The sequence below is a fragment of the Carassius gibelio genome, chromosome B24, assembly GCF_023724105.1.
Source record: "Carassius gibelio isolate Cgi1373 ecotype wild population from Czech Republic chromosome B24, carGib1.2-hapl.c, whole genome shotgun sequence".
Taxonomy (NCBI): domain Eukaryota; kingdom Metazoa; phylum Chordata; class Actinopteri; order Cypriniformes; family Cyprinidae; genus Carassius; species Carassius gibelio.
Window position 1 is genome coordinate 21,631,353 of NC_068419.1, and position 26,327 is coordinate 21,657,679.

The 26,327-nt window shown below is 39.3% G+C and overlaps 1 protein-coding gene across 3 annotated transcripts in view; it reads right to left on the minus strand.

The window, feature by feature from the left end:
- LOC128013199 (rho GTPase-activating protein 21) overlaps positions 1 to 26,327 on the minus strand; it is a 103,127-nt gene that overhangs the window by 67,813 nt on the left and 8,987 nt on the right. Inside the window, exon 1 of one of the 3 annotated variants that reach the window (XM_052595985.1) lies at positions 23,541 to 24,344. The exons of the other annotated variants lie outside the window; for them this stretch is intronic. Coding sequence (XP_052451945.1) covers positions 23,541 to 23,624 — 84 coding nt within the window. The 5' untranslated portion in view covers positions 23,625 to 24,344. Of the gene's footprint in view, positions 1 to 23,540; positions 24,345 to 26,327 lie in introns of those variants that run through there. 3 annotated transcript variants of the gene reach the window in all.

Below are 26,327 nucleotides of genomic sequence, written 5' to 3' on the forward strand. Positions count from 1 at the left end.
TTGGCAGTCAGATCAAATAAATACACAAGAAAGATTTGCAACTATTTCAAATGGAGGGTTGAACACAATGCATTGTGCGATACACTATCCATATTGTGCATTGTACACACAGAAAATGTGTATATTGTGCACAGAATATATTATTAACATATTATTCCTGCATAGTATGAACAGAATTTTAGAATGATTTTCCAAACATAGTCACAGTAAACCTGGAACAAACTCAAGTAGTATCACAAAACCAGATGTTCATGCACCTAGAGAGGTAGCCTCAGCTCAAAAGGATGATTTAGACAACTTTGCAACTCAAATCACAATGAATTAGTTAGGCAAACGCTTAAAAAAAGTTCCTCATTTCTGCTTTTAAATCCTCCAGTACAACTCTCCCATATACTTCCATTGTAAGTGAATTACTGTAAATTACTGTATTATTTTATATTTTATTATTATTTACAACTCAAAATTATTTTCTGGTGTAACCGCCAGCACTCCACAGATGTTGTTAATCAACTTTATGTTGTAAATAATGTTATATTACATGAGGACTATTATTTTTAAACCAAGCCTGCATCTCGATGTGGAGAAGATTCCTAGTTCCCTATAGAGAATACCAACAAAAGGTCCAATGGTGGGGTGCAGGGCCTGAGGTGTGGTAGCTATTGCTCAGTGAAGGGCCCTGCCATTGTCCCCACGGGTCCCTAGACACTTACAGACAAATGCTGCTGTCAATCACACACCCTTTCATTGGTTTAACAGCAGCTGCTCCCGTGCAGAAAAGAAGGCAAAATATGTTTGTGACAAAGGAAGAGTGTGGCGATAATTTGAATATTTGCATTCAGACAGATTCTGCCTGAGGGGATTAAACCAAATCTGAAAAACACAACCATCAAAAGTGAAAATAACAATATATACAGTCCAGATATGTAGTGTTCTTAATATAAAAATAATTCTTATATTTATATTTAGAATAAGCAACTGTTTCACCGAGTAATATTGTTCATCATCTGAAGAACATGCTTTTATAGATTTAAAATAATGCAATAGTTTGATTTGGAATTTCTAATTTGAAATAGGAATTTGCTCACACACTCTGGTATAGACATTCAACACAGACAGATTTTTCATTCGCACAAGCACCTGATTCATTCACAACCGACTGAGACGTTAACAGTTGGAAATATAAGGAACATGTGAAGGTATAGACTAGCCGTGTGGTGACTCAAGCGTTCCAGTGAGCTGAAAGAGGCCTTAGTCTTTAATGTGCAGCACTAAAAAAAAAAAAAAAACTGACACAAAGGGGCTACAGTGCCAGCCGCATTTTCAAAAAAATAAAAATAAAATAAACATTCTGTCATCCCTACATTATTAAACTCACCTTAAATTTGTCCCAAACTTGTATGATTCAAATACAAGAAACAGGTATTTTTCCATTCAAGTAAGATGGGACTGAAATGGGACGCTCCGAAAAAGACCAAAAGGCACTACCAAAGTGGTCAATGGGACTCATTATTATCAAAGTTATAGGACAGGTTTGTGTCAGGAAAAAAAAAAAAATTAAAAGGGATAGTTCATCCAAAAATTCTATCATATCATATCATAAATAAATAAATGTATAAATGTATGTATGTATGTATGTATGTATGTATGTATGTATGTATGTATGTATGTATGTATGCATGCATGCATGCATGCATGCATGCATGTATGTATGTATGTATGTATGTATGTATGTATATATATATATATATATATATATATATATATATATATATATATATATATATATATATATATATATATATATATATACACACACACATACATACATTCATACATATTAAATTAACAAATTTTCAAGAATTGTAAGAGTTTTTTTTCTTTAGACTGTACAGTTTAAGTCAAAATAATTTTTTAACAAGGTTCTTCAAATGTATATTATTTAGTGTTCTGATGAAGAAAGAAAATCATTGTTTGAAACCACATTAGGGTGAATAAATTATAATAATTTTAAATTTGGGGTAAATTATCCCTTTAAGGCATTTATGAAACCGATAGTTTGACAAATTCATTAGTTATTTGAATAAAAATTGAGGATGAGCATATAAAAAATAATAAATAAAAAAAATAACAGATCACTTGAAAATCACTTTAAAGACCGCAAAAATCACAGCCTCGCAGATGTGAAGATTGAGACACAGTCTCAACAATTGCTTTTGAAAGCTGTTAACTAAGTTTCACTCCATTGATTCTCCAGTGCGTGACCGGGTTCAGTTAAGACAGTGATGTAACTCAGAGGCAGATAATGTGACAGAGCTAATGAACAAAAGTAGCACAGAACCTCCACAGCTGTTTATGAACCAGAAATCCACCATGATCCTGCCATGAGAAACTGATTTGCAATTTGACTTTCCGAACACAACCGTAGCTAAGACATGCCACATATCTTATTAGCTGCGTCTGCCATGTCTATTTATGTGACTCGTGAAATACTCACAAACGGGATCCAAAATTCATTGGTGCTTTGAAAGACATGCTAAAATCTAAAAACACCCTGCCTTCACATGAAAGATTAAAATCCATATGACTCCTATGAGCATCCAGCATGAGCACAAGCTCGGGTCTTTCTCGCCATTGGTTAGTGCCTCGGTTGACATCAACATTTGGATTCAAAGAGTTTCCAGCATGATGACTTCATAACGAAAGAGCCAAGTGGCTGGGGTTAGACTGGAGAAAACAAGACTTTGGCCAGTTGAGTTGTTTTTTAAGAGCAGTTGCTGTGGGCTTTGGTGGAGTTTATTGCACGATAGTCCTGACTCCTGGAAACAGGATCTTCTAAAGAACGCCAGAGCCGTTAGTGTGACAGAAGCGGTCCACACCCTTAGAGCTGAACCTAGAGTAATAAATTAGGGGGAATTTTATACAAGAAAGCGGGGGCAGTCATGATCACATAAATTGAGTGATTTGAACTGTCTACAGGATCTGTGAGGGAAATTAGCATGCTTAGAAACTGTGCTGGTGTTTTTCCCCATATAAACAAGCCTTGGGCCCTGGCACATGGAAGAACACTGTGCCTCCACCTCCATCAGCTGATGGGTGTGTACCGCTCTCCTCAAACACTGCTAATGTTGCAGAATTCCTGCCAACCGGCCAGTTATGGTCATTTATAGTTTTAAAGGAGTAGTTCACCGAAAAATGGAAATTATTTTATTTATCATTCTTATGTACATTTATATAGATATATCATTTTAATTCAGGCTATTTTCCCATACAGTTAAATGACAGTACACTTGTTAAAAATATGCTCTAAATTTTCTCTAGTCTATTCTAAAGTTTTTTTTAATTATTATTATTCACTGACAATGTCCTTCTGCAGCCAATGTTGTTTCAAGTAAATGATGTCAAACCAGTGTTATTTAGTTTTAGTTTGGTGTTTTTTTTTATACTATTATATACCAATCTTTTTCATTTTAGTTTTGGTATTTGTAATTTTGTAATTTTATTAATTTCAATTTCCGAATATTTATTTTAAACTTTCATTTGTTTTTGTTTCAGTTTTATTTATATAAGTACTTCAACTTAAATATATTTTATTTCAGTAAACTGCCAAGGTGAAATGTTTTTGTTGTTATTATTGCTTTTTTTTTTCTTTTGAATCTAATATTTATTTTTTATTTAAGCTGCAAAATGCAATGATAATATTTTGGGGTAATAATAACAACAAATCTGGCTAATAATAGTCTAACGGGACAGCGCAACCAAGAATAAAAGGTAGCAGTTTATTTTACAGTCTTGTTTCTCTCTGGACGGTAAAAGTCAGTTGTAATAAAAAAAATATATATATCATACAGGTTTGGAACAACATACTGTAATAGTGGATAAATAATTACAGATTTTTCATTTTGGGTGAGCTATCCCTTTAAATTTGAGTCTGTTTCTCACAAAAATATGAGTATTGCTCTGTGAACTGCACAAATTTACAGTTTGGTTTCAGAGGACTTTTAAATTGCAAAACAAAATGTATTAACTAAAAGTATAATATAACACTGTTTTGGGAGCTAAATAACTTTTGCAGTATGGAAAACTATGACTAGCATCTCCTTTTGTCTTCTGTGGGGGGAAAAAAAGCATTTTGGAACAACAGGGTAAATAAATGGTGACAGAATTTCCATTCTGAGTTCCTTACTATTAATTAAAACTAATAAAAATGACAAGAATTGTCAAATTTATCATTTAGCATGCCCAAAGTTTTCCACTTGCCACCTTGTTTGGTCTGAAGATATGAGGTTTCCTGTGATCTTTGAGACCGCAGGAGGGTGATATCACCCGTCTGAAATATCAGGGTTCTCTGAGGACAGCGGAGAAGGCTTTAGGGGAAATCCCAATCCCTGAACAAGCCCATCTGTCCTAACACTGGCCTTACGAGCTGTCTGTCCAACTGTCTCCTCTGAGGCATTCCTCTAGAGTTGAGTGAGAGATCCCAAGCAGGATTTGCTTTGATTTACTGTCTGCTGTGTTGTAGTGTTGTAATCGGTCGCTCTGCGTAATGTCTGTGCTCAGCTGAAGCCCTGCTGAAAAGTCAGAGGCTGGAGTTTGTCCAGCCTCTGCAGCTCTGCAGCTTGGAGTTCAGGTGACTTGGGAGAAGAAAGTTTTGGAGCCAATGAGAAGAATTCTAAATTACTCAAAACAAAAAGATGATGACTTAACAGAAAAACTAGGATGTTAGATTAATTAAACTCATGATGATGCATCCTCGATAACGCCTTAATGGTTGACAAAGATGATGAGAACAACAAAAACTGCATTAGTGGACCAGATTAAATAAGCAGATTAAATCAAGTAGATCAGATTAAATAATAATAAAAATTTTCCTGATTAAAAGAATGTTTACATTGCATCACTCAATAAAACAATAAAGAGCATTCACTGATGGGGATTTGATAAGAAGACTTCCAGAAGTCATTCATTTGTGATGAGGGTTGACAGCTTGAGTAACTATGAGAGTCAGACTATAAAGCAGTGGTCGGCAACAGGTGGTCCGCAGGCCAAAACTGGCCCGCCAGCAATAATATCTGGCCCGCGCCCACAGCCAGATTATTTTGATAGAGGTTGGTTCCGAAAAAAAATCTGTCATGACAACAAAAGTTACTCACAATCAGATTATGTGAGCGGAGTGGTGTGATTTTGAATGAAGCGAGGAGCGGATTTCTTTAAAAAGTCGGAGCGTCATGGTTTTCACTCGCTCCTAGAGAGCTCCATCACCACTCCATCACAAGTGGCCTACAATTCATGCCAACAGCAATGACCTGTAATATTACTGCATATTTGCAAGAATTCACAGTAAACTTTTAGCTAGCTAGATAGAGAAGGATCACTCAAATCAGAAACAATGTGAAGGTTATGATGAAGGCAATGGACATGATCAGGACGTTATAGCTTAGTTCTCAAGGAATTTGTTTGTTTCCTTGAGGAATGGCTAGATTGTCACATCACATCTCTTTGACTCTTGAACATGAATAAGATCAGCAATTTTTACTTGATGTTTCCTAAAGGGGCTTTTTACCGTTTACATTAACTTATGACAAAACCGACAGTGCTTATGAGGATACTTGCGAGGACGACAAATTTGAAGTCATTTTGTGTGTATTTGGCCACTTAAGCTCAACAAACTCAATTTGACTGCAGTCCACTTTGGATGTAACTGTGAGCGAGTAGAGTAGCGAATGGCTTATAAAGATATGCAAATTAGAGGTCGACCGATATATCGGTCGGCCAAAATATCAGGCCGATATTTGTCATTTTTTAATATATTGGCATCGGCCGATATCCGTGTTTAGTAGTGCCGATTTAAAGTCAGGCACGTCGGCGGCCAGCCCCGTGTTATTGGCGCGGTGGAAAGTGCTGCTGCTGCCACTGCATGTGAAGCACCCCAAGCCAAAACTTTTGGAAGATTCAACAACAGACCTGGGAGATAAAGGTAGTCAGAGAATTTCACTCTGTAAATGGAGTGGAGAAGTTGGCAGCTCTCACAAACACTGCAGCGTGATTGAGGGCTCCGTTACTTTGCCCCTCTCACAGACAGCACTGTGCTCGGAGAGACAGCTGTCCTGGAGCTGCCCAGAACGGTGAATAACATTTGTTCGGAAGCATGGTTTGATCCAGACAATAACCAGTTTTCCATCCAACTCATTTTTATTTAGGGATGTCAACATTTTATAATTTCCATGATCGATCGTCGTTTAAATTAACGATCAAGTGATAACCTTAATTCTGCAAAATGCGTCTGCAGCGGTATTATTATTATTTTTATGTGCAAAAGCCACTTGAAAAAAAAAAGCTTTCTCACACGAATTAAAGGGGTTTTAGTCTGAATAAAATGCTAGTAGCAGGATTTTAAATTAAAGGGGGGGTGAAATGCTATTTCATGCATACTGAGTTTTTTACACTGTTAAAGAGTTGGATTCCCAATGCTAAACATGGACAAAGTTTAAAAAATTAAGTTGTACGTTTGAAGGAGTATTTTTGTTCCAAAAAAACCTCTTCCGGTTTGTCACAAGTTTCAGAAAAAAAATTTTCGAGTATGGCTCTGTGTGACGTTAGATGGAGCGGAATTTTGAGGGCACTTCTCCCGGAAGAGCACGCGCTCCCGTATAGCACAGCACTGAGAGGCTGAGCACAGCCTGATCAGAGCGAGAGCGTCGCGAAAAGTCACAAAAGAAGTGTGTTTTTGGTTGCCAGGGCAAGACAACCCTGCACAGATTACCAAAAGAGAAGCAGCATTAAGGGACCAGTGGATGGAGTTTATTTTTACAGAGCATCAACGGAGTTGTGCAAGTGTTTTTGTTTGTTCCCTGCATTTCGGATTGCACATCATTTATTTCTTAAGGATAATGCAGTCCCAACTAAAAAGGGTCACGATCGTGTGTTGGAACCGCATGCGTTGAGTAAAACTGCTTCAAATATCTCTGTGTTGTTAACTTAGCTATATATATATATATATTAGGGCCGGGACTTTAACGCGTTAATTGAGATTAATTAATTACACAAAAAATAACGCGTTAATTAAGATTAATTAATTACAGAAAAAAATTTCCCACATTTTTAATAACTTATTTTTGCACCGCGGAACGTTTCTCACTGGATGAGTTTCAGCGGACCGATTATACTGGAGCACCTGTATAATCGAGAGATGGTTCAAGTCAGTGCTCAATAAATTATGATAAGTTTAGAAAGGTTGTGCATCCACTTATTAGTAGTGTGACATTTTAGCATGCATATCAAGGGGAAAACTCCAAGATATCGGCCCTAAAAATCGGCAGCACATATCGGCCATCGGCTGACCCTGACCTCTAAACATCGGCATTGGCTATAGAAAAAACCATATCGGTCGATCTCTAATGCAAATAAAAATATTTTTGTGACGATGCAACAATGAACAATTAGGCAAGTGACGCTATGTAAACTGTACCAAAACATGAGCTAAAGTCTTGTATCACAGTTTTCAGCAGCTTTAGATGTGCCTATGTGAAGAGAAGCTAGTTTTCCAATAAGACACTTTGAAACTCTACTGTTATTTTATTTATTTTATTTTTTTAATATATGTTATGAACAGAACGGTCATATTTCATATATATTGTATTGTTATATACTGAGCTGACAACTCATCAAATAAATGTATTCTTATATTATTCATATATATATATATATATATATATATATATATATATATATATATATAAACCAGGATTTAGAGCCACATAAAGCATTCACAGGCAAATTTCCTTTATGTATTTCCCCGGCGCATATAAATGTCAGGAAACACGATTCCTGGTTTCATGTCAATATCCATGGACCACTGGACATTTGGTAAGTTTTTAAGGAACAGTTTGTCGAGTCCAACAAACTTTAGTTTAAACTGATAATTGCTTCAGTTTCCCTTTAAGGGTGACATATTATTAGGGGTGTGACGGTTAGTATATAACCGTGAGACCGGCGGTTATAGTTGAACACCGTCATTAGAACTCTATAACCGCCAAAACCGTGTCATTAAAATATTTTTTACAAAATTTTTTATCAAAAATTATTTTCATTTTTTAGATAAGATCATAAGATGCGCAATATATTGGGAGACATGGTTTTTACCACTTAATAAAGTTTTGTAAATCGTCAGACATGATATTTACCACTTCATAAAATTTTGCTTTGTAGAAAACCTTTCTTAAAAACGAATTTCGTTTTGTACTAATTTTATCTTAATTTTAATAAATGTTTCATCAACCAATTGCATGTATTTTAATAAATAAAAAGCTAATATAGCAGACAATGATAACCGTGACATGGAAGCACCAGCGCGCCGCGTTCACTTGCACTTAACTGTGAACTAGAGCACATCTCATCATAAATGAAACTCAGCGTAGGCCTATGCCTCATACATTAGCATTAAATATCTTTGCTGCATCCTTTCTAGAACAGACAATGGCTTTTTTTGCGGCTCGCATCAGCAAAGCATTGCATCGCAAAACAATCAGTGGATGGCGGGCGGGTGCGGCTTTGAAATTTGCTCAAAAAACGTTGGTGCGGATGATGAGTTTTGTGACAGATCTCCTTAATAAACGGAGGTCTGAAATCTCTGCCCCTTTACCGATCAGAGTGGCGCTATCTCCAAGAACAACCAATTGACTCTACGGCAGATCCCCCCCCCCCCCCCCCCCCCGACGGTTATGTTATGAACCGTCACTTTTGACTCACGTCATAACCGTCATCACCAATTATGAAACCGGCACACCCCTACATATTATGCCCCTGCTGCTCCCCGCCCCCTTTTCCAGAACAGAGCTGCATCATTACAGCTCAGACCTGCAAAAACACATGTGTTGGTTCTGATTGCCATGTGTATCATGCTGAAATCATGCGATTAAAAACATATTTGTTTAAACTTCTGTTATGGGGTTTTCTGAGTGCATACATCTGAAGCACACAGACAAAAAGCTGTTGTCACTGCATATGAGTACTAATCTTCTAAGTTTTCATTCACACACAAGTTTACCTTAAAAACACATGTGTTACAGAAACAGTCGGTTATATCTGTGAAGGTTTTAGATCTGTGTGGCAGCCGCAATATACAGTAAATAAATTAATAATCACGCTGCTCTCTTGTCTCCTCTGAGTTTGGGACTCTCAATAATAGTGTTCTGTTCTCTTCTGTGCAGAAAATGGCCGAACAGTTAATATGTTTTGCTCAAACTTTCGCCATGGTATTAGAGATGGTACTCTGTTGTCACCTGCGAAATCAAAATGACGGCGCCGTGGGTATAAAAAAAAAAAACTTACAGATTAAGGGGCAGTAATATTATAATAAGATCCCTTTGCCATGTCACCAAAGGAAGAGAAATCAGACTTTCTCATTTTCTCAGACGCTTGCTCTATTGGCAATGCAAATTCCAGTTTGGTTCCTCAAATCTGGTCCTTGAGGGCCACTGCCCTTTAGCTCAAACCCTGACCCTCCTACCTGTGATTTTCTAGTAAACCTTAACCTTACTCAGGTGTGTTTGATCAGGGTTAGAGCTAAACTCTGCAGTGCATTGGCCCTCCAGGGTAAGATTGGTGAAAACCTGGTTTAGCATGTCCAACATCTGCATCCTACATGAGCTATCACTGGACTGTTCAGGGTTGAACAATCATGCCCCTGGAGGGCCACTATCCTGGAATGTTTCGCTTCAATAAAACACATCTGAACCAGCTAATCAAGGTCTGCAGGATCGCTAAAAGCTCCCAGGCACGTGTGTTGGGGCTGAACACTGCAGGATGCTGGAGAAGGTCTCCAGAAGCTGGACTGGACATTTCAGTCCGAGTTCTTGGTAAAACTCACCACTGTGACTTCATTGCAATAATGACCGAAAGGGGAATACCAAGGAATTTGGATAAACATAGTTTTATCTTTTCCATTTCTCAAGTCAATATGGTTTCACAGTACTCAAAAATGTCTGCAGATGCTTGTAGTATTTATCAAAACACAGGGTCTCTCTGTGGTGCTGTTGCTGATTTGTTTTTTAAGTCCTGCTTATGCAATCAGGACCAAAGCCAGATGAAGGTTGGAACTGGCCATTAAACCCTCCACACCTCCATCCCAGCAGTCTTCCAGCTGCAGAAAATACTTTACCGTGAGCTATATATATATATATATATATATATATATATATATATATATATATATATATATATATATTAGTGGTGGGCATAGATAAATTATTTTAATCTAGATTAATCTCACTGTAATCTTGGAATTAATCTAGATTAATCTAGATTAAAATGGCCCACAAATAAAATAATGACTAAAAGTAACGTTACGTCTTTGAGAACGGCTTTCTCAAGACAGGTGGTGCATTAGACCAGGGGCTCATCTCTTGTTTCCAAAATACATCACAAACTGCTTAAGAAAGCTGTAAACTAAATAACACATAATCCGTCTGCAGTGCGTATGCGTTTCGTATTTTTTTACGCACCCATGTTAACGGATTCCAGCGTTCACGTGGTTGTGGTCCGTTAGTGCGTTCCAGGAGCGTTGCGTCTGCAGCAGTGCAGAGATCGTTTACATACCGAGTAGTGGACTGCAAACGCATCCTGTGTAAAAGCACAATGAGTATGAGTCCGTGCTGCTTCAGCACCACATACCTAATGCACACGGACTGCATACGCACTGCAGACGGATTAAGTGTGAAACAGGTGTGCGTCTTGTCGAGGTTTCCATTGGGAAAAAAAAATTCCCTCAAGCAAACCCGGCGGCATCTTAGCTGCATCCATGTTAGCACGTCACGTTTGATGTGGTAATTTCACAGTAGGCATACACACAGGTTTTAAGACTCATTCTCGCCCCCTACAGTGCAATTCGGTTAGGTATACATCCGCGCTAAAATATCAAAGTGAAAGTCATCATAGCTCGCCTAGTATAGACACAGGTCCAACCCCAACTTTGAGAATAGATTAACGGTGATATTTTTTTTATCGCCCGATAAGAGTCTCACGTTAATGCAGCACGTTAATGCCGATAACGGCCCACCACTAATATATATACTGAAAGCTGTCATTTGGCTTCTTTCACATTCAAATGTATGTATCTTTTCAAGTGTATTCTTGACTGAGACAAAAATTCATAAATGTGTTCACTGGATTTGATGTAACAAATATATTCTGTTTTGTTACTTTTCTTATGAAAAAGCACTGCAGTTTTGTAATAAAAACAAGAGGAATTTAGAATGCAGAGAATGTCTATAATGAGAGAATGACCAAAGATGTTGAAAGAGGGGGTCACTCTTTCACTCTTTGGCTGAAAACTTTATCTCTATCAATCTCTGTTGCAAGAAAGTTTCTCTCTCTCAGTTTCTGATTTTGCTTGTGGAAAAGCATTGATTCCACATAACTTAATTTTCTTAGCTGTATTTGACATTTAATCAATATTTCATTAATCTACTGCTGTCATATATAATCGATTTAAGGCAAACCTGCGCTTTGCCTGACACTTGGCAGTACAGAGACTAAATCAAGCCAGATGAATCAATCAATCTGTCAATCCCCACTAGGGTCCAGAATCAACAAAGCCTACTTCAGGATCTCAAGCTTTCACACAGACTGATCTTGTTAAATCAAGTTCTTTGGGCACCACGAGAACATCATCAATCTCCCTCAGTCATGTAGAAGAATACAGAAAGTGATGTTTAGCAAATGCATTTAGCAGGAAAATAATGATTTGCATCCTGTTAGAAACAGAAAATGTCTACATAAATGAAAGACCAATATATCGGTGAGACTAACATTTTAGATGGCAGTGACACTTTTTTGCATTTTTTTTTCAAAAAAATAAAATAAAATTATAAACCACTGTGTATTTTGCTTATTTAGCTATTTTAGGGACAGTTGACCCAAGCACAAATGATCTGGTCTGTCCTATGAGAGTCATCGCAGACTTTGGCAAGGTTGAGTTAGACTTAGCAGACTCTGGAGAGGGCAGCTCTCGGTTCCGGAGCAGTCCCAGATTGACGGCCAGATGGCCCCACCAGCTAAGACCACCATCAGCCACTCATGCTGGGTGGGGGTTGGTTAAGCTTGGGTGACTGATTAAGAATCAGCCTTTAATCTGAATGCAGGCAAGAGTGAGTCAGTGCGGGTAGTAGGCAAAGCCCATGCGTCTGTCATTCAGACACATTCAGATCAGTCGGTCTGTATTTTCATCAATATTAAGATGAAAGAGTTTGAGAAATAGTGGAACAAGGTAAGATGGAGAAAAAAGTACTGTACTGTAATGTTAAGATTAATGTTATGGACTGCTGTCTAAATCGATTGCAGGTGCATTAAAAGACTTAGAGTTTAGGAATTAGACCATTGTAAAACACTGAAGATGTTTAATGGAACTGGGCTGGATGGTGCCTACAGCCCTTGTGGTCTTCATCTGAGCCATTACTTGACATGACAGATAGGCTGTCAGATAATAGTCCTATGAAGACCGTACCAGTGCAAGCTCAGCAAAAGAAAACAATTGTGGGTGAACGAGTACCCTTGTTAATTCTACACTTCACAGGAAACATCAAGTTCACATCAACTGAACTATTTTGGACAGGGCCAAAGATGGGATGAGCCCCTGTGGACAAACTGTCCAATGAGAACAGATGGACACAAGTCAAGGACCATGGTGATGCACTGTCCCATTGAGAAAGTCTGTCTGTGGGAGCAGACTGCTCATTGGCAGCGAGTGCAGGTCATGCTGCACATTTCTGTCTTAAAGCGAAGGTAACAGAATAAAGACGGGACACAGAGCAGCAAATCTTCCAGTCTAAAATTCTGCTCCCCAAAACCTCATCTCAAACCTCCCCCTGAGCTTGGCAACAAGCATGTGCCCTGAAGTTTGAGTCTTTAAAAAAAACATAAAGCGATCCTTTAAGCCTTTTAAGAGGAACTGGAATCTGTCCGAGGGTTCCATGATGAAATCCTGATAGATTGAGAGTTATGTTCTATGTGAAACATAAGCCCTCAGAAGAGGTCAACTGGTTCAGCTACAGTAACCAGGTAACCTGCAAAACAGTGCCCAAGCTTACATTTTGAAAAACAAAGCCAGAGTCCTGTATGAGCAACTCAGGAAATGACATAATACAGAAAAACCTACCAAAAGGCTAGAACAGGACTCTATTTCTTGTGAATGCTCAGATCCTTTGTTGTATGCTCCAAGATGCTTCACATGTTCTTTCTGTCTGTTGTTGACATTGCCTTGATCTATGCTGAAGTGTGCTGGGGCACTGGGATTAGAGCTGGAGATTCCAACCGGCTAAATAAACTCATCAGGAAAGCAGGTTCTGTCATTGGAGTTGATCTGGAACTTGGAAGTTTGTTTCTGAGAGAATAATGGTGTCCAAATTGTCAACAATCATGGACAATATGTCCCAACTCCTCTAGGACATGCTTAATAGAATGAGGAACCTGTTCGTCAGAAGGCTCATCATGCTTCAGTGCAACACCACCTGCTGCCATAAGACTGTACAATTCATCCATCACATGCAGGGGCATCATGGACTTGAAAAGGAATGTTATCTTGGGTCTTTTTGAGGACCAATGAGAACATAACAAAACTGGAGACCAAGTATAAAAAATGCATTGCTCATTGTGGGTAGCATGCTGCAATCACAGCTTATAAAAACATTAATTAAATTATTTTTTTTCTGGTTATGCTGACATTTGCAGTATCTTATGATCCGACTGGTTAGTGTTAGGTCAGCAAATGGTCCAAATCAGAGAGCAATAAAGTGAAACTAGCTTTGAAAATGCATAGTGTTGCCTGGAATCATTTTGCCAATGAATCTAAATATCCCTGGGAGTACTCCTTTATTGACCTACTCGTTTATTGGCCTATCGTTAATGCATTATTAATTACTTTTTTATTTTTTTACATTGTACTTCCATGTTTGAGGCACATCTCTTGCAGAGGGGCTGTCTACTCCACGATGTCACAATGATAAAGTTAAGACTTTGCTAAATGACACTCCAACTCTTATCATCTATGGATTGCTATGTTGTTTGCACTGATGGAAGAGCTTCCCATGACAGTGATTAGCATGTAGAACACACCCGTTATGATAACAGTTAATTATTGCTCCTCATTGACCTACAGAGTCCTTTACGTCAACACTTAAAGTGGTCTGAGTGAAAAACAGACCTGTTTGAGGCAAACTCTCCCTTTCTTGACAGAGCTCAGGCCTGGTCTCAGCGGAGGGTGATGTCATATGGAGAAGAGGGTCGGGTCTAAAGAAATATGTTCACTATTAGAGTTTAGGGTCTACCCCTCCCTCCGCTGTCCCACCCAAACCTAAAGCAGCTGGGCCGCCTCGTGACCCACATGATTAAAAGCAGTTGGGGCCCTTAGTGAGATATGCCGAGTGGAATGTGGCGACTGGATACGTGTGTTTGTGTGTGTGATGACTGTAAGCTTATAGTGATCCGTCAGGAAAAGTTTCGTTGCACAAGAGGACATACATTCCCACACCTGCGTCACACCTGATTACCACACCATTACTTCAGTGTCTGTAATTCTCCTTATAAACAGACCAGGATGAAAAGCGAAACATGACAGCACAGGTGGAGGAACAATAAGTAAGCAAATCTTTAAAGGAGCTCAAAAGTCATGAGACCACCAGGTTGATTTTAGGAAACACTTTTCACACAGTTCCGACCACATTAGAGGAACAGGAAATGAGGGACAAAAAATCTGTGTGAATGAGAGAGAATACAAGTGGTTCCTGTACACACACACACGCACACACACGCACACACACACACACACACACACACACACACACACACACACACACACACACACACACACACACAGAGAGAGACCAAACCACACAACTTTTACTCACTCCCTGATGACCCAATACATCCAATAACCACTTTAAAACCACTAACTCAGGAAAGAACTCAGGGAGGAATGTACAGTCATATACCTGTGAGGGGAAGCAATCCATCTGTTATATGGGAGTCACCAAGATACACTGCGCATTAATTAGTAAAGTTTGCCAAAGGAAGCGTCACTATTACTATTGCTTCAACAAACCCTTTAAACCTTAAGCTCAAAATATACTTCCATCTATATACATACACTGGAGTATGCATACAGTGCACATTAAGTAAATATAATCATCAGCATAGTATACATACTTTTGTGTGAAGATTTTTCTAACAGTGTGTTCTCTGTATATCACACACACACCTTATTAGTTTGTCCACGAGGTGGTAACATTGATCCTAGTCATTGTTTCACAGTCAAAAAAAAAAAAGAAGAAGAAGAAACAAACTCTTCATGATGGGAACAACAATAGATGGCTGCATTGACAAGTGCTTGTGTGGAGGGTTAAACGATACCAACAACTCGTATATATTTTTCTCATCTTAACTTCTGAATAGAAAGTGATGATTTTAACCTAATCAAAAGCGGATACAAATTTTGATGGTAGGAAATTAAATCCCCCATAGGCAACTATGGGTTTCATACCAAATATTCTAACATAAACCACTAAGCTTAACTTTTGGGAAAGTTGTGGTTCTGTCTGTGATGTATAATTCAATCTTAAAGCCTGTCATGTCTGTGACGTAGTGGTTCACAGATGTGCTACAGAAACTGGATCACTCTGATAATGTGGGTGATAAAAGCTCAATCCTGAATTCCCCTCTCCTGACAAATCATTTCCTGATGCTCTCTACTAAGTTTGTCAAATAAAAACTAGCAAAAGGCAAAACTCCAAGAATAGAACATAATACGCCTAAACCAAAAACAGCTACATGTAAGTTGCAAAATACAGACTGTAAAGGGATATTACATATAAACATTTTAATTATCTCTCCATGCTAGGGCTGCACGATGTGTCGTTTAAGCATCGATATCGCGATGTACGAATCCACGATAGTCACATCGCAGGATGTGCGATGTAGACTGTCGTAGTTGATCCGTTAATTATTAACTGTACAGGCCAGCTGCTCCCCGGCCCTTGACGAATGTGATTCGCGGATTAATTGCACAGCTTAACCATCATAGAGTGAAAGTTTTGACAGGGCAGAGAGAGAGAGAGCGCGCGACAGAGAGAGCGCGAGAGAGAGAGAGATAGAGAAAGAGAGAGACAGAGGGAGAGAGAGAGAGATAGAGAGAGCACGCGAGAGAGTGAGCGAGCGAGCCCCGGCCGCACGCTCACCGTCTTCAAACAACACAAGCGCTGTCTTGCTCTCTCTCCCTCACGCATATTAATCAATTGACACGATGGTGTCGATGTTTAAATCATTTAAAATGAGAATGTAAGTGTGCTCACCCCATTTTTGTTCGTAAGAATTTTTGTAATTTTTTCCCAATATCATGCAGCCCTACTCCATGCCATTCCATATGATCATAACTATATTGTTCAGATGAAAAGAATGAATCCCTGTGAGTCCATATAATTAAATAGTTGACAAGAAAAAGTTGTGAAAAGCACAGACTCGTCATGATGGTAATTCATACTATATCAGTCGATGAAACTGATATTTCACTATTTTTTTAAGAAGCTGACTTAGAATTTGAACTGGAATGACAGGGACAGAATTTTACTGAACCAAACACGGATAATGCAATCTGGGAAAGGAAGTGTTCTTCCACTCTGAGTTATAAAAGTTAGTCTATACATCATCCTCTTCTAAAACTTCAGTGCTTTTAGCATTTTTTAACTTCCAAATAAGGTTTGTGTAAACAAAAGTTGCTTTCTAGTTACATAAATGTCTTTACATTTCCAGTTAAAATTGAAGTTTTACATCCTGTTTGCCATCTCAGCTCAAAATTAGGAAATGAACTGGAATTTACAAGGCATACTCGGTTCATTTCTGTATACACAATAGGGGTGCTCCGATCACGATCGGCCGATCGTTAATGCGCATCTCGGTTAATTCCATCAGGTGCATGATTTCATATAGAGCAGCTGTTACTACACAGAGCCGTTGTTAACTGAGAAGATGCGCCAAAAAACGCTGAAAATGAAGTGGATTTGCGCATCTTCTCTATTAACAATGGTTCTGTGTAGTAACAGCTGCTCTATGTGAAATCACACACCTGATGGAATTAACCGCTGATTAGATAACCGGCTTTACTGACAAGATGCGCATAACGATCGGCCGATCGTGATCGGAGCACCCCTAATACACAACCCCGATAAACTGATACCAAAAATGGCTTTTCACACTTGAAATAGTTACCTCGGTCACCCCGATACCTGAAGCCTGGGTTATGTTGCTTCAGTTTTGATATTCACACTGCTCACAATTTACCCAGGATAATAAACATCCCTGGGTTCTCATAAAACTGACGTTTTACACTCAAACCCCCTGGTTAACCATGTGGCTGTCAGCTGCTAAGACTCTAGCCATATCATTGTTTTACACAAGTTTGGCACCACAATGCAGGGTTAACGCCACAAAAGAAGACTAACCCAGCTTCAGAATAGGGTCTCTTATAACCCAGGTAACCTGCCGTTAAATGCAGTTTGAAAAGACCCCCCCCCCCCCCAAAAAAACCCCTTGGCCTACAGAAAAACCAATTAAACAAATTAATTATCCCAGAAAAAGCACGTTACAGTGCAAGATCAGCAGGGTTAGAAGCAACTAACACGCAAGTAGCAATTTAGGGTGGGACACTACAGGCCCAAGGCAGCCAAATCACACAACAGGACATGCCGTATGACAGCTGACCTGCCTGCCCAGAGTAGGTCATAAAACTCCCTGCACAACATCGACTGTTACAAGGGACATGTTCAGACTTGTCAGTACTAGCATTAGTGCAGACGCCATTAAGCACCAAGGCGTTATGGGACAGTCAAGTGGCTTATTCTATGTAAATAGATGCCACAGCATTTTTTGCCCTCCTGCGCAGTCAAGTCAGTTCACACACACAGAAACACACTCCGTTTGGCAGCGGGCTCAGAAACTCTGACTGTAGCTCCACTCTGAGCTCCGCGGGTCTCTCAGCCGATGACCACACCCCAGCCCAGCTGGACCCAATAAAGACGCTATTATACACTCCCACGTTCAATCGGTCTATCTTTATATGGTTATCTCTCTCACATAATACTTTCTTCCTCTATCAGCTTTCATTACTGTCTCTATCTCACTCTATTACATTGTTTAACTGGGCCGTTCTTTGTTTCTGTGTTTGTGTGTGTGTGTGGGTGTGTGTGTGTGTTAGGGAGGGTCAAACGGCTCACAGACAGGAAATACTCCAGCTCTGAGAACTCATCTCTGGCATGCATGTGCTCTCTCAAATGAAAGCAGCATCACTCACTAACATATGGATGAGGCCCGTTAACCGCACTCAAAACCAAAAACACGCTGTCAACTCAACCCATCTTATATCAATACGAGATCACCAAGAAATTGACATATTTTCAATGAGCCATAAAGTGTGTTTTTGAAATAAAACCAGCTTCATATCTTCCATGTTGCACGCTTTTGATGAGGTGAACAAACTTCAGTGTTCAGCACATGTTTAAATTAACAGCAGCTTTATTGCAGAGAGACGCAAAACAGACACCCAATCACAGCTAAATCATGTCATTTATAAAACATAATCAGGCTTGTCAGCTTTACCAGTGTTTCTCTTACAGAAAGTACTATAGCATTACCGTGAGAATATGCTTTGAAAACCATGGTAATAAGGTGTCTCTGACCTTTATAACGACAATGATATGATAATACCAACTTCATTAAACAGCCTTCAGAAACAGTAGGAAGAAATGGACCACTACGAATAAAAAAATTAGCGGAAATGTCAACACTTAACAGTGCTACAGCTTAAAAAAAAAAAAGCGGAGTGGGTGGAGTTATAGTAATACATCACTGATGTTCTGATTCTCTGCCCTTCATGCTGCATGTTACATTACCACACACTGTTGCCATGGTAACTGCCTCCTCTTTGACGTGTGGTTGTGATGTGTACGTTAAGAGAGAGCGATTCGGTATATATATTGAGAGAGAGATTTGTGCTTCATAGATGGGTGGAGGTGGGGTTTGAGGAACACAGTCATAAAACAACCCCTCCCACCCAGAATCTGCCCCTCTGATGACTGCTCTAGCTCCGCCTCCTCCTGCCTGCATTGCACCAAAAGACCCGTGTCGTTTCACAGAATAGATCTCACGTACTCTCTCTCTCTCTCTCCTGTTTCACATTCAGAGCATGTTAAACCCCGGATAACAGCAGACAGTAAAGGAACACACACACAGACAAGCATTTCCAGCATTATTGTCACTCGTGTGTTTGAATTAGAAGACACTAATTCATTCTGAATCACAACAAATGTGTTTGAGCAATTTACCTAGTGTTGTTTCCACATGGTTTGCATGATTATATCAATTGGACATAAGATAATTCTTTGAAGTATGCATGGTCAAGTATGTGTAAATATGTAATTAATATGGCAATCATTAAGCACCATGGTGCATATCAAATTATAATTGTATTTAGGGTTGTGTATCACCAGTTCCTCATAATACAGTATGCTTTAGAATGTATGTACGTTGTGATGCATCACAGTTTAATAACTATACAAAGCTTTTTGCAAAATATGATTTTATAGTATAGCCCTGGTGGCATTGCCAACTGATACCATCACTGTACCATGGTATTTTACACTGTACTAAGTTTTCATAAGTGCAGTATTTTAGGATGCATTTTTGGAGGCAGCAGTTCCATGTCATGATAGGACAGGCACAACAGTATGGACAGAGTATTTGGGGTGCATTAGCACATATTGATTTTCACTGCATATGGTAATGTACTGTGTTGGACAGTGTCAATATGAGTAAAATCAGGACTAACTAACTAACTGTACACACACTTCTATACAGAAAGCATGCATTACATGTTGCCCAGTCCATGTATTGTTGGTTACAGTAAGCACTCTAACTACAACAACTCTTTCTACTTGTTACAGACTAAAATGTACGGTTAAACATGTAAAAAGTTTTACTTATTTGTTTATTATGGGTTGTTGAGGAGTTTTTTACACATTTTAAGCAAATACCTAATCAACTACTGCATCAAAAACCAGCTGCACTGCACATAGCTTAAGTTCTTGAACCCGAGTCAGAAAGGAAATGACACATAAAGCAGGCCTGCAAAAATCAGTCATATATGCAGTGACCTCTATACTGTGTCAAATACTGGCAACCAAACTAAAGTGTCTTAGCCAAAAGCTCTACTGCAGCTGATCTGGAGGCTTTAGGATACCATTTTCATGTCAATGGATGCGATTGTGTGGTTCTGAATTCCTCTTTATCACAGCAGCAGAGGCGCTTCTCTAGCTATTACTCTTCCCAGGAATCAGGATAAAATAAACGGACAGGGAATTCTCTCCTGGGACCGGGTGGAGTGAAATTATGTCAGAAAATGTTGGTTATCCATGGACAATCTGCCTTTGATACCTTAATCCATCTCTTCCTCAAACAGATTCCTATCTGTTCTCTCTGAGTGGACACCGCTAGCGGGCTTTCCGGTTTTCCCATCAGAGATCAAGTTAAAGTTGAAGTCAGCTGCTCCACAATAACTTTGAAATCAAAGAATATTAGGTGTCTCAAACAAAACTGAGAGAAACTTTCAAAGATTGAGTGGTAAGGATCTATGAAGCTGCAAGCTTTACTTAATCTAGTGACTAACTCTTCTTTGTAAATGCAGCCTGAAAATGTATAGTTAGATAAGCACCAATACCAATTATATCAGTCTGATATTGCACTCATAAAATGCACCGATACCAAACTGATACTGGGCAGCATGAGCCAATTCACTGCGAGAAAAAACAACAACAATATATATATATATATATATATATATATATATATATATATATATATATATATATATATATATATATATATATATATATATATATATATATATATTTATTTATTTATGTTTAATTTCACTAATAAAGATGAAACAACATTCAAAAGTATACTGATAACAAGCAAATATTTTATTGTTATGTAAAATGACTGTAAAAATTTAACCAGTATATAAATTACCCATCTAAATTACAATATGAATGAATTGATTGATTAAAATGAATCACATTTCCAATGCATTGTTTAAGCGAGTGGGCGATTTAAACTTGCATCCACAATTGCATACTGATGAGGAACAAAGTTTCCAATTACATAATATACATGTTTGAAAAATGAATTTAATCAAGATGTATTACATCTGCCATGTTAGTTACACAGGAGTCAGTTGTGTTGCTTCAATGCCATTCACAAATCTCTCCAATGGCCTCATGGGATAGCAAAGTGTCATGTGCTCTTCAGAAACTCCTCAGAAGTAGCATGTCATCTGTCTATTGCTTTATGAATACTATTAATTTGGACATGATACTGACTTCATTAACTGTTTTACTATATAGTAGGGAAGTACGCATATTCAGATGCAGGATAGCTGAGAGTATGAGATTATTACCTTAGTCAACTCTGCTAAAAAGCTGAGTGCAATACAGTATTATAAAAACAGCAATATACCGTCTACAGTCATACTACTGAGAAATGCAGTTAAGTTAGTAGCATTTCTATTCTTAGTTAGTTACTCCCTAGTACCACATGCAATGTGTATCAGACAGTCTGTGAATGGGCGAGAAGCCAGAAGCAAGACCGATCTCAGAAGTACAGAAGGTGAAGCCCACAGGCAGTATCATTAGTACAGACATACAGCCCCAGTGAAAGTAAACCAGCTCAGTCTGGAGTCTTTCTCTAATGCTTTAATTCCCTTCAGATCCTCTTCACATGCTCTATACATTTCTCCGGGGTGTATTGTCAGGGCGGGTGTGATGCGAGCGTGAACTATGGTCGTAGTCACACAAAGAGCTGGAGTCCCCCCCTTAGCGGAGCAGGTGGGCCAATTAGAATCCCCTGGGCCTCCACAGATGCTCCCAAAGACCAATATAATTGGGATCTTCTCTGCTGGGCCGCTATGAATTATTAATACGCTTTATGATGGATACGATCGGTTGTGGTAATGATGAGACTAGCAGGCATGCTCATTTAACCACAATGAACTGAGTTAAGACAAAAACACCACAACGGGACACTCTTCGAACAGATTTTGGCCCTTCTGGAAGGTTAAGGATTTACCCAGCGTGGGACGGTCATTTTTTCCACCAGATGACCAGGTGCTGGAGTGTGAATACTGAATATCATACCACAGGCTTTAGCACAAAGACTGCGTTCACGGCTCCAAACAGAGGCCCGTCAGTCCTGCATGCTTGCAAACCGTTTCAGCAGAGCTAAAATTAAATTAGTTCAAGGGGCAAAGCAAGAAGGCACTGCTGAGTTAGAGTCGACACAGCATGACCCACGTCTCAGATCACACAGAAAGACAGAGCTGGACAATGATTACAGTCTCTCACTTGTCTGTCTATGAGTTTCGTGCCAAATGAACTTTGAAATGAAGCCAGAGATATATGCACACACACACACACACTCACACACATACAAGAAAGCTGCACCAGCTGTGTGCTAGGGTTTTTCATTTTACTAGTGCCAAAGAAGGGACTGAAGTATAATGTGCTGCTTTTTTGGAATGTAAAAAGCATTGCAGTCGATTATAATTACTAAGATAATGCATTAAGTGTTCCTACGTAGTCTTGTATTTCATCTGCACACTTACAGCAGACAAGTGCATGCAATTACTGTATAAAATGGCACATAAGAAGCTCATACTACTAAACTATTGTTATATGATGTGCAAAAATATTATGCATATTTATATTAGTCTTCTAGTCATGCAATGTTAAACCAGTCGTATGAGACTTTTTATTTGTTTCCTCAAGTTACCCCTTAATCAACATCTATAAATGTGCTCTTTTTAACTCACATTATACAAAATATCATTCAAAATTATAAACAAACAAAATACAAGAGTCACTGAGTAGTGCATGTATTATGCTCTGAGTAATGAAAAAAAAATAAAAATAGTATGCACTTTAAACAGATTGCTGATTTTCTTTTTTAAAAAGTAACTGAATAAAACATTGATGAAAGCGATTTTATTGGCAGTCCTAACATTTCAGTGAAAATAAGTCATTTCTGAAGGTTTTCCTTTCTTCTTTTTTTTTGACATTAAGCTAACGCTACCAAGTGCACATTATAAAAACATTCATCTTAATATAAATATAAACAGATCAAAAATAAACAGCATTATTAAAAAAAAAAAAATAATCATCTACAAAGCACCAGGGATCAGTCACGAGTACTCTGTGAAATCCGACATCCCCAAGCAACCAGTTCTGCATTCCCACACTGCAGGAATACACCAAGTTATTCTTGGTATCAGACAAGCATTTCCATGAGATAAGACATAGAGAGGGCTGCCAGGGTCAGAACAAGGAACTATGAATATCTGCAGAACAATGCGACTCTTTGAAGGGAGATACTGTGCATTTTAAAAAGACATGCTCGCTAAAATTAATTTCATGCACACTGCAGTAGAGATGGAGAAAAGCTGCACAGACCTGACTGTTAAACGCACAGTAAAGGTCACATATCCGACTCCATTTGCGGCTGACCATGCAGTCCAGAACTCTTAGATGAGCCATGTCATTAGTCCTGACTCAGACAGTACCTCTGTGCCCACCTGTCCCCCAAGATCTTTTATCACCGGGCTCTCCGGTTGATCCCTTGGAGCCTGCTCTGGGCACAAAGGTGATGGGGGGCATGAGGAAGTGAGAGCGTCGCGTCTGAGCCCATCTGTGTGCCCAGCAGGCACTCCATCAGCTAACCGCATCCATTTCCACAGCTCATTAGTGCTGGATTAATAATGCAAACGACCACCAAAACACACGAAATCCACCAATACGTCCGCAACTCCAAAGAGAGACTTCCAAATAAGATGAAGGTGATGACACGAGGAAGGAGGCTTGTTTCTCCTCTAGTGCTTAGTATTTAAGAGTAATCAGTCTCTCCCTCTTCGCTCTATGACTCGATCGCTCCATCTGTTCGTCTTCTTGCGGTGCTGAGTCAGGTAGCACTGCTGCAGCAGGCTTAACCCCTGGATGAGAGAGATGGGACTGCAAAAGACAAATCACATCCCAGAGAACTCTAGATTCCCTACTGCTTTAAAGAAACACTGCAATCCTCTCACGCATTGCAGAAACAGAAGAATGGGGTTGAAACAAAACAGGAGATTTGCTTCATAGAACATGCCACTGGATTGCAGCAAGTTTGTGAAGATGCTTTCGGGATGGAGTGGGCTGAACTACATAGAACATGTGCGACTCCGACCAATTTTAATATTTGTGTTTGCGAATGTTTGCTAAAGCATCACTATAATGCAGCGGTTCTCAATTCCAGTCCTCGCACCCCACTGCATATTTCACACGTCTCTCTTTGTTAACACACCTGATTCAGATAATCAGCTCGTTAGAAGTGAGCTCCGTGCACATATAGCACTTTTGTGGCTAACACTCTAACAGACAGAATACTGTAGCAATGCACTGACAACCAATCAGGACACCCTAGCACAGCTCCTGGATGGCCAATGCCCCATGCTTGCAAAATGCTTTGATAGAGGGGCATCTACACATCTGACAGATATGCAATGATACTGTAAACTTTCAATCTCTTATATCCAAAGTACTGGTGTAGCAAAGCAGTCCCAAGGTGAATCTGGCTGGATTTTCCAGATCTTGGCTCAGAAATGCACCGACCACAAAAGGAATCCAACTGTCAGCAGATCGGTTCCACACATGCAATTTTAATAACATCCAAATGCCAACTGTCAATCAGACAGAGAGAGTTGGCAGCCAGAACCACATCAGAGTCTGAGGCTAAATGAAGAGTGCTGATTAGATGCTGTTTAGAAGGACAGGTTCAGTAGACAGGCACTACCATGGAGAGGGCTTTTTTTTTCAGAGAAGCTTTAGGATACTAGGTCAAACCTGAGCGAGTAAAACCAGAGCAATGCACCAGGGACCGACAACTGTGTTAGGTTATTCTTGGCTCTGCATAAAATTTATGCTGGACTGCAATAAAAGGCTGCAGTAACATGAAATTCAAAGCATAGATGTGGAAGATTACATGAAGATGTGGAGCAGATTGATGAAGCCACACATGAAGGATCTCAGGGCAGGTCAGGGCTATATACACACTCGTGTTGTGCAGGTCAGTTGGGCCAAACTCCCAATGTGCAGACCAGGGCCTCATCTGTAGTGCTGAATAAACACATGCTGGAGAAACACATCATTCTATTACACTCAAAAACCTCCATCCTTTGGGTATGGTGTTTCCTCTAGGCACTGCGAGAACCAGCACAAACACTGAAACATACCCTAAAGTGTTGCAACATTCTTGGAGGTGAAATAACAGGCAGAGGAACAATCAAGTAACTAAACAAAGTCAATTTCATTTTCATCAATTGCCAGATCCTTAAAACGATCAATATATCGACCCTTCTTTCATTAATTAACTGTAAATCTTCCCCTTTACAGTGAATGGATAAGTCCAGGATCCACAACCTCATATTCTGACCCATTCCAACCAGCCCAGGGGCCAGTCAGATGAAATCAATAGTGAACGGTAGTGAAGCTCTCACTCTGACACTGCACACATCAAAAGAACAAATCAATGATGGGCTGCTAAATCTCCAGAGGAAAAAAAGCACACAGGACGTGTGGGTGGGCCATCCAGACGTTGACTGATGTGACATAAACTTATCACATGACTCTTGAGTTCAGATAGAAAACAACTCAGCTGATGAGATACAGCTATTAACGTGTCCAGAGAAGACATAAAAACTGAAAGCCTACAAAAACTATGCCACACTGCATGGAACACTTCTTTGAGAAATTCTGGTTATCTGCAGTAGGTGATTGTGACATTTCTTGATCAACATCTTTTGTTGGTACTGGCACAATATTTCTGTCAAACAAACAGTACTAACCTCAACCCCCAATACCTTTGTTCATATGTGTGGTTCACATTTTAGCATATTTTTTCCAAAGCCAGCCACTTAGAATGGAAAAGATCTGGAACTTCAGCAAATTCACTGCCCAATCAAATTTTATACACAATTTTTCTTTCCAGGTGGAGTGACTGTCCAGAAACCAGCCAGTTAGACTGGAACCAGTGTTTTCAACTAGCTGTTGTCCTTTTGGAAGCCTATATGCTCCCAACACTATGTGAGCTGACTGTGGGCATGCATTCTGATGCCAAGACTACTGCCAAAGCATTAGTAACCCCTAAAATTAGTTCAAGTCTGACCCCAGCCCTAATTCAAACCCTACCCTGCTATCCTTTACCCT